At 36.5% G+C, this 9,164-nt stretch overlaps 2 protein-coding genes across 4 annotated transcripts; both read right to left on the bottom strand.

Annotated features, from left to right (window-relative positions):
- Nucleotides 1-522: 522 nt before the first annotated feature.
- Nucleotides 523-4,454, bottom strand: LOC111612299 (F-box only protein 6-like). Its single transcript, XM_023353334.1, has 7 exons — nucleotides 4,123-4,454; nucleotides 3,836-3,986; nucleotides 2,078-2,327; nucleotides 1,870-1,984; nucleotides 1,690-1,785; nucleotides 1,478-1,613; nucleotides 523-1,400 (listed from the first exon to the last, which is right to left on the bottom strand). The coding sequence occupies exons 2-7, from the start codon at nucleotides 3,914-3,916 to the stop codon at nucleotides 1,254-1,256; spliced, it is 825 nt and encodes a 274-aa protein (XP_023209102.1). The 5' UTR covers nucleotides 3,917-3,986; nucleotides 4,123-4,454; the 3' UTR covers nucleotides 523-1,253.
- Nucleotides 4,455-4,957: 503 nt separating this feature from the next.
- LOC102236652 (F-box only protein 6-like) lies at nucleotides 4,958-8,860 on the bottom strand. 3 transcript variants are annotated; one of them, XM_023348734.1, is made up of 7 exons: nucleotides 8,697-8,860; nucleotides 8,426-8,508; nucleotides 6,793-7,042; nucleotides 6,586-6,700; nucleotides 6,402-6,497; nucleotides 6,183-6,318; nucleotides 4,958-6,105 (listed from the first exon to the last, which is right to left on the bottom strand). In XM_023348734.1, exons 2-7 carry the CDS (start codon nucleotides 8,504-8,506, stop codon nucleotides 5,959-5,961), a joined length of 825 nt encoding a protein of 274 aa, XP_023204502.1. In that variant the 5' UTR covers nucleotides 8,507-8,508; nucleotides 8,697-8,860; the 3' UTR covers nucleotides 4,958-5,958. The 3 variants fall into 3 exon arrangements, with proteins under 3 accessions (XP_023204502.1, XP_023204410.1, XP_023204446.1); XM_023348642.1 differs by having other exon boundaries at nucleotides 8,426-8,575; XM_023348678.1 differs by having other exon boundaries at nucleotides 8,426-8,860.
- Between the last annotated feature and the right edge of the window lie 304 nt (nucleotides 8,861-9,164).

Here is a 9,164-nt window from a genome sequence, read left to right on the forward strand (position 1 = left end):
CCCGTTTGGTCGGACAACGTCGCACCTCACTGCCCCCTGATGAGATTTGCCACCCTGGGCTGCTACCCATATCGCAAACTACCACTGCGTATTTGTGTATTTTCTAATTTATGTACATGTATATGTAAACTTCTGAATTTGAACATTACAAAAAAAATCTCTAAAAAATATTCTTGCAAAGTTTCCTGGCATTTAGCAAATGGAAATAATTTAAGTAATTCCACCTAAAACAAGAGGTTCAGTTTGATTTAAATTCAGATAGTCAGAAAATAAGGGGTGTCTTATGAGGTGTGTGTAAACTTATAATTTCAAATGTATTTAAATATCCATAAAAACCATGTGCTATTTCATAATATATTCAGAGGACCTTTTGCTTTAGGATAAATTAAAAAATACTTTTAAATGGTAATTTTTACAAAATCATAACTTGCACCATGTTTTGTGATACTTGTGAAAACTGAATTTTTACTGTACTTTTCTGAATTAGCATGTTTTAAAAAAGCACAATAACTACAACAAACGGTCAATATGCCAGAAACATTTATGTGATTATGAGTCCTTCAATACAAAAATATGTTTCAAAAATAATAACTATTTAGCACTGTAGAGATATATGTCTACAAACTTACCATATTATGGTCCACTTTTTACAAGGACATGAGGAAAAGTTTTAATGACTGTCCTTGAGAAATCCTTCATAAATGGGTCGATCAATTCAAATTGCAGAAAATTTTTAGGCAATGACATTATTTTTAAAGGGACATAATTTTGACAGCTGCATAAAATGAGGAACCCAGAATATGCAGTGTGATCAAGTTTAAAGTTTGAGATTATTCTTAATTCACAACACCGCATACATAGGAGGCATCTCAACATGAATACATATTCAGCGAACATGTAGGTAGCAGCAGATGAATGCATTTTTTTTTTAATTGCTAAAAGGTAAATGTGCAAATTAGGCTAGAAGAGGAATAAAGGTAGTGGCTCTGTAATAGATAAGAACGGGTAAGATACACACATTTAAAGAGTCATGAAGCAATTCCAACTATGTATATAGCATTGTTTGTGTTAGTAAGTGAGGCAGGACTGTTTAATTGATGAATGGATTTTGATTAAGTAAGTTGACATAGTTCAGCAGTACGTCAGTGTGTCTAGTTCTAGAGTAACAGATGTAGAAATCTACAAACAAGTAAAAGCAATCCTTGGTTGATTTTAGATCTAAGTGGTCTTCCTAACATAGTTGCATCAAGGAGCTAGTTGTCCAATGCTGGACAAACTTCAACACAGCTTTCTGTTACACGAATGCCAAACCATCCAGCCCACCACTTTGTGTCTTTGCCACCATGAATAAAACGGACATATCTCACTCCTGGTCCATAGTCCTTGAAGACATGCTCCATCTGAAAGAAGAAATAACATCAGTAACATGAAGTTATTTTTCTCTGCAGCTGCATTGACCATTGTAACATGTACATACTTGATTCCACTGCTGATCATTCCACTGAGGAAAGGAAATGGGCTCAGGACGAAATTCCTGGAGAATGTCTTGCTTGTGATTTAGTAACTGCACACAAATCTTATAGATGCTTCCACAATCCCAGCGGGGTGCATACCTGACAATGGACAACCATGAATTGAAGTTTTCTTTTTGTTTGAGAAAAAAAAAATCAAATAATTAGCCTTACTCACCAGTCAGATATCCGGATGTGTGGCTGGAACTCATCCATAAATGATGGGTTGTAACCTTCTTCCATCAAATTAATCACCTGCTCTTTTGTGCACCAACTGCAGACAACAGATTGTATTCACTTAATTAGTAATTACAACTTCAATTGTATAAACATGTGAAAACTGCTGGTGAATTCTCACCCATAAGAGGTGACAAAATTTTTCTGGACTGCTGGATTTGAATGTTTTACCATAGATCCCTCTATTTTCCACTTATTTCCACCGTTCTTCAGGATTCTCCAACCCTGAAATTCATCTAAGAAAACAAAAGATGAGTATCTGTGGGTTTTCTAAGACATAGCAGGAAAGTAATGCTACTGTATAACATTAAATAAATTGCAATTTTCACCTTCTGCTCTTGGATTCTTTATGAGATTTCTCCTCTTCTTGGACAAGAAGTAAAACAACCTCCAGTTGCTGGGTACTTTGGAAGGATCACGGAGTTGATATCCCTCTCTTCTACATCTTTCTCTCCAAAAAGACTCGCTGTCGGCCACATCTTTCCACTGGCGGCACACTAATCGACACACACAAACCACGTGTTGGGGGGGCAGATTTAGGAAGATTTCCTCCAATATGTCCAATTGAAGAGGGATGACCTGATGAGACAAAAATGTTTTTTATATTGTTTGTTCAATTTCAATCATAGACAATAGATTGAAGGATTTTTAGTACCGATGACATAAAAGACTTTAAGAAAAACACAAAAAGTAATTTTCATTTCTCCTTTTTTTCTGTGTAATAACTTCATCATGGAGGTGAAGAAAATAAATGTCCACCTTTAGCAATTGCTGACTTTCCCAGCTAAGATAGTCTTAAATGCCTAAAATGTTCTAATGTGTGAATAATAGAGTAAATCTGGGAAGATTCAGCTAGCTGCACCATTTATTTTCTTTATTTGTAATATGCTTTCTCTTTTTTATATAAATTTTTATGCCTATTTTTTGAAAGTCTGTCACTTTATCTTGACATGTCTTCAATTTAATTATGAAAGTATAAAAAAGTATATTTTTATAATTCCGATTAACCTATCTTTTGGTAAAATCTATACAGTGGATACAAAGGGTCCACATAGCGCTCTCCAAACAGTAAGTGTTTATAAACATCACAATGAAAGAAAGAAAAATTAGGACAAAGATAAATCATTTCGGACTTAAATGCAACATTTAACCTGTACTATTCAACTGCAAAAACAAATCTGTAAGAGGGGAAAAATGCAAAAAGTCAAAAAAAAACTTTCTTCTGGTTTTTTAGCAGTAATCATATAGATCTCGGTACACTAAAGTTACATTTTCAGGACCATTACATTTTACATCTTGCTACTTCTAGATTTTAAGATTTATTTAATTGAGAACCCAGAAAAAAACAATTTTCTACAGCTGCACAGAGTGGCACAGTAACGCTTTTGCAGTCACTGCTGTCTGGAAAAGGAGTTGAGCACTCTTAAACAGAGGTTTCTTTAGATTCCGATTACTGGACATCGTTCCCCTCCACAGTGACACATTAACAAGCGCAGCACACACGTTTGTCTCGATGTCTTTGCGGGGACTTTCCATTGACTTCTACAGCCTAACCCTAACCAAACCTCAATTCAAACTTTAGTCCTAAACCTAACCCCTGACACAAAAACAGCATTTCTCCCTGTGGGGGCCACGCAGGCTTTGGTCCCCACAAAGAGCAGTGAGTCCCCATAACGTAATATTTGTCAGGAAAAGGGTCTCCACTATGCAGCAAATACATTACCTCCCCCCCTCCACACACACAAACACACACACACGCATACCGCTGATTGACAAGCTGGAAGGAAAAGTCCCTTGAATACCTCTGTTAACAGTAAAGTATTTCTCACTGGTCTCGGTTCACACACTAAGACATTTATGATTTTATTATTAAAGTAAGATTTAACGTGACTTTTTCCTTGTGCGGAGAAATCTGCGGATGAGGATTAGGACCAACGAAGAAGATTCTGAATTTAATCTCAGAAATAAAAAGTTTGATTTTTTTTTTTTTTTCATGACCCTGCAACCTTTTCGCAGTTATCAGTAATTTGAATACAGAGCTGTGGCGAGTGGCTGTGTGTGTGTTTCAGTGTCTCAAACAAACTTACAGGTTCACTAGAACTCTGATTCGGCGAAGGTGAAGAGTCGCTGCATGCAGTTCCCATCATGACTGAATGCCTCCTCTTCATGTCTGAGATAAATCCGAGCCTGATGTGTTTCTACAGAGCTGTCTGTCTGTAATGAATGAGCAGCGGACCCCTTCAAAAGAGAAAGCGTCACTCAATAACAAACAGGGAAGTGCAGTTAGGCTTGAGATAAAAGCAAACAACTCTCTAAAGTAAAGAAAAAAGAATAAACGCGAAAAGATGTAAATTAAAAAAAAATGTAGCCTTACATTTTCCAGACAACTCCTCAGCTGTATTCTGGGATTTGATCAGTTTCGATATGAGCTTCATGCGGTAGTGCGGAACTAGGGAGCCCCGCCTAGGGAAGTGTTTTTTTTTTTTTTCTTTTGAGATACGACGCAGGTTTCTGCTTGCTTACTTTAATGTTCCCCACTAATAAGTTTTGCGTTCTCTCGTAAGCTATTAGTCGGTTCATGCGCAGCATCTTGAATACTAAAAGTGTTCCATAACTTTTTTTTTATGTCAGTGGCCCTAACCTACACGGGTACAGACAGCCGCCTCTTCGGAAAAGCCAGTAAAGCCAACCTGCACTCGATTTTGCCGTGCGCGATGGCATAAGGCGTTACGGTGCCCTCCTTTACATTTATAGTCTCCTTTCAAAATAAAAGCGCACCTCCGGTTTATGTTGGATTCACCAGCGGCTATAGAAGTTTAAAGTTTGTGCTTATGCATTTGCAAAAGGAAATTATGTATACGGAAATAAATTAAAATATATTGTGTGTTTAAAAAATCCAGTAAGCCACACATGCAATCTCAATCAAAATTGGTGACACTGGAGAGGAAAAAACAAAAATGATTCTGATTGCATAAACAATGCTTTACCAGTGACTTCCTTCACTTCATGGTGACACATTTGTTTATTTGCTACCAGCTTAGAATATTCTAGTCCAAGTTTGAAATGTCGATAATTGCAGTTTTTAAAGTAGAACAAATTAAAGATGCTCAAGATAGTGAGAAATTCATAATACACATGACAGAAAAAATACAACAAAGAAACTTTAGGATCAGTATATTATGGAAAAGTACAAAAACCACAACAACGGCTCAATGTGCCAAAAACATTTATTGAACAGGAAGCTTTTATCAACACTCTGCTTGCTCATATTTGTCATGCAGTGTTGCCACGAAAAATGTAATTATGAACACTATACATACATATAGGTTTAAAAAATAATCACTTTAAACATTTTAGACATCTTACCCTACTATGGTCCACTTTTTACAAGGATGTGGTAAAAATATTCATCACATCAGAAATATGTTTACAATAGATATATCATTTCAAATTACAGCCAAATTTTTAAGTATTTAAAGTATTTTTTTAAAGGGATAGGCTGCATAAAATGAGGCTGGTTTTTTTGCAAACCAAGAATATGCATTTACATAAAGTGCAAAGTTTGAGGTTATTCTTAATTCATAACACCGCATACATAGGAGGCATCTTAACATTCAACTAACATGTAAGTAGCAGCAGATGAATGCATTTAAGACAAAACAATCGGTAAAAATTAAATGTGCAAATTAGTCTAGAAGAGAAATTAAGGTAGTGGCTTTGTCTTCCAAAACAGATAAGATACATACCATAAAAGAGTCATAAAGAAATTCCAACTATTTATATTGCATTGATTGTCTTAGTAAGTTAGGCAGGACTGTTTAATTCACTAATGAACTTTTGATTAAGTAAGTTGACATAGTTCAGGAGTACAGGAGTGTGTCTAGTTCTAGAGTAGCCTACAAACAAGTAAAGCAAAGCTTAACTGATTTACATCCAAATTATAAAAAATTAACTCACTATGAGCCTAACAAAGCGTCTTTGTACAATTTAAACATATTCTGAGGCATGTGTAGGGGAGATTTAACAGAATAATTAAACATTTGGCATCTGGAAATAATATAAGAATAAAAACCTTCCTGACTTATGTTTTTTGTGAGAACATTACAGAATGAGGGAGAATTGCTTAGAAGGCCATAAGGTAAATATTTTTCCTAACTCAAGTACTCAAAGATATTCAGAGCTGTCTTCCAAGCACAGTTACATCAATAAGCTAGTTGTCCAATGCTGGACAAACTTCAACACAGCTTTCTGTTACACGAATGCCATACCATCCAGCCCAGAACTGTGTGTCTTTGCCACCATGAATAAAACGGACATATCTCACTCCTGGCCCGTAGTTCTTGAAGACATGCACCATCTGAAAGAAGAAATAACATCAGTAACATGAAGTTATTTTTGTCTGCAGTTGCATTGATCATTGTAACATGTACATACTTGATTCCACTGCTGATCATTCCACTGAGGAAAGGAAATGGGCTCAGGACTAAATTCCTTTAGAACGTCTTGCTCGTCATTTAGTAACTGCACACAAATCTCATAGATGCTTCCACAATCCCAGCGGGGTGCATACCTGACAATGGACAACCATGAATTGACGTTTTCTTTTTCTTTGAGAAAAAAATTTCCTAAATAATTTGTGTGCATATTTCTCACCAGTCAGATATCTGGATGTGTGGCTGGAACTCATCCATAAATGATGGGCTGTAACCTTCTTCCCTCAAATTGATCAACTGCTGTTTTCTGCAGAGTCTGCAGACAACACATTGTCACATCACTTAATTAGTAATTACAACCTCAGTTGTATACACACACGTGAAAATTGCTGGTGAATTCTTACCCATAGGAGGTCACATAGTTTTTCTTTACTGCTGGATTTGAATGTTGCACCATAGTTCCCTCTATTTTCCACTGATCCCCACCATCATCCAGGATTCTCCATCCCCGAAATTCATCTAAGAAAACAAAAGATGAGTATCTGTGGATTTTCTAAAACATTGCAGGAAAATAATCCTATTGTGTAATGGAAAGTAAAGGTAATTTTCACCTTCTGCTCTTGGATTCTTTATGAGATTTCTCCTCTTCTTGCATAAGAAGTAAAACAACCTCCAGTTGCTGGGTACTTTGGAAAGATCATGGAGATGATATCCCTCTCTTCTACATCTTTCTCTCCAGAAAGACTCACTGTCAGCCACATCTTTCCACTGGCGGCACACTAATCGACACACACACACCACGTGTTGGGGAGGCAGATTTAGGAAGATTTCCTCTAATATGTCCAAAGGAAGAGGGATGACCTGGCAAGATCAAAAGATTTATTTTAAATAGTTTTCTAAATTTCATAAATAGACATTAGATTAAGAATTTATAAGTTTTAGTATTACACACTCAAAAAGTAGTTTTTGTTGTATTGGGGCAGCAATAACTTAATCCTGGAGGTATAACCGATACAGCGTTTATAAAAAGTCTACATAACCCTGACAAAACGCTAAGTGTTTATAAACATCACAATTAAAGAAAAAAATGTGACGAAGACAAATTGTTCAAAAAATTCATATTTTATACTTGTATGTATTTCTTCGTTGTTGTTTTAATCAAGTTTATTTGTATAGCGACGCATAGTAAGTACTTTACATAATAAAAATACATAAATACAAAAGTCTTAGAAGACACCACACAGTCAACAACTGAGAAAACAGTAAATATTACATTTTGCCAAGTGCTTTTGTTACACATCAATATGTTGGTCAATGTTTCATTCATCATAGTTCAAAAGCAACTCAGGTTGGTTTTAAGTCTAGGTTTAAAGAAACTCTGTGTTTCGGCTGTTTTACAATTTTCTGGAAGCTTGTTCCATATTTGTGGTGTATAGCAGCTGAATGCTGCTTCTGCATGTTTTGTTCTGGTTCTGAGGATGCAGAGCAGGCCCGAACCAGAAGACCTCAGAGGTCTGGAAGGTTGATGCAACAACAGCAGATCTTTAATGTATGTAATGTAAGCCATTCAGTAATTTATAAACTAAACTAACTATTTTATAAACAGTATTTAAAAGTCTATTCTCTGAGCAACAGGGAGCCAGTGGAAGAACTTTACAACCGGGGCGATGCGGTTTGTCTTCCTGGTTGTAGTGATAACGCCATTAGTGGCGTTCTGGATCAGCTGCAGCTGGAGGACTGATTTTTCAAGCAGACCTGTAAGGACACTGTTGCAGTAATCAATGCGACTAAAGATAAACGCATTGATCAGTTTCTCTAGATCTTTCTGAGACATTAGACCTTTAATCTTGAAAATGTGCTTCAGGTGTAACTGTCTTTACACGGGTCAGGTCAGAGTCCATCACTACACCCAGATTCGGGGCCTGATCTCTAGTTTCTGGTTTAAATGTAATAACTGAAGCTGTGGACTGTTACTGAAGCTCCTTCCCGTCCACAATGATACATGTACACACATACCACTGATGGAAAAGTCCCTTTAATACCTCGGCCCAAACACTATGACAACATTTATGCTTTCATTATTGAAGTACAATCAAGATTTAACATGATTTTTTTCCATGTATGGCGAACCCCTAGTGCCATGGAAAAAGATTCTGACTTTAATCTCAGAAATAAAAAGTCAGATTTTTTTTATGTGATTAGCAATTTGAGAGTGACTGTTTCAGTGTCTCTAATAAAACTTACAGGTTCACCAGAACTCCGTATCGGCGAAGGTGAGTTGACGCTGTATGAAGTTCCCATTATGGCTCTAGTCCTCCTCTTCATGTCTAGAATATAAACCCAATTCTGATGTGTTTTACAGAGCTGACTTCTGACTAAATCAGCAGAAGACACCTTCAAAAGAGAAAGCGTCACTCAATAACAAACACGAAAGTGCAGTTAAACCCCAGATAAAAGCTAACAACCATCCAGACTAAAAATAATAATAAACGCGAAGATGCATTTTTAGCCTTACTTTTTGATTAGTTGCATTCCTTTACCCACATATCATCACGTTATCTTTGCGACGTCCGATTTAATTTCGGGATAAATGCGTGTGTGTATCCACGTAAAAATTAAACAGTCATGGGTATAGTGTGCATATTTAGAAACGCGACGAATGCCTTTTAGGTCCTTGCTCGAACGGAAATACCGTCTTAAACGGCTCCTTAAAGAAAGGTTCCGGGCAAACTAGGTTCCTAGCTACTAATCCATGGGTCGGAGTTAAAAATGTCATATTTTGGTCCATCTCAGGGTTGCAAAGCTTGACCATAAATTTTGTAAAATATTATCTAGATAATATTTTTGATATGATATCGCTTCCAAAGCTGTTGCTTAGTCATAGTTATCACCTCATGAAGTTAACAACCCCTTTGGAAAAATTCTGTTTTTGAGACTGGTGCATGTCTGGTTTAGGCTCGTTGTATCAATGTTTGTCTGAGGT

Source organism: Xiphophorus maculatus, chromosome 1 (genome assembly GCF_002775205.1).
Source record: "Xiphophorus maculatus strain JP 163 A chromosome 1, X_maculatus-5.0-male, whole genome shotgun sequence".
Classification (NCBI taxonomy): Eukaryota; Metazoa; Chordata; class Actinopteri; order Cyprinodontiformes; family Poeciliidae; genus Xiphophorus; species Xiphophorus maculatus.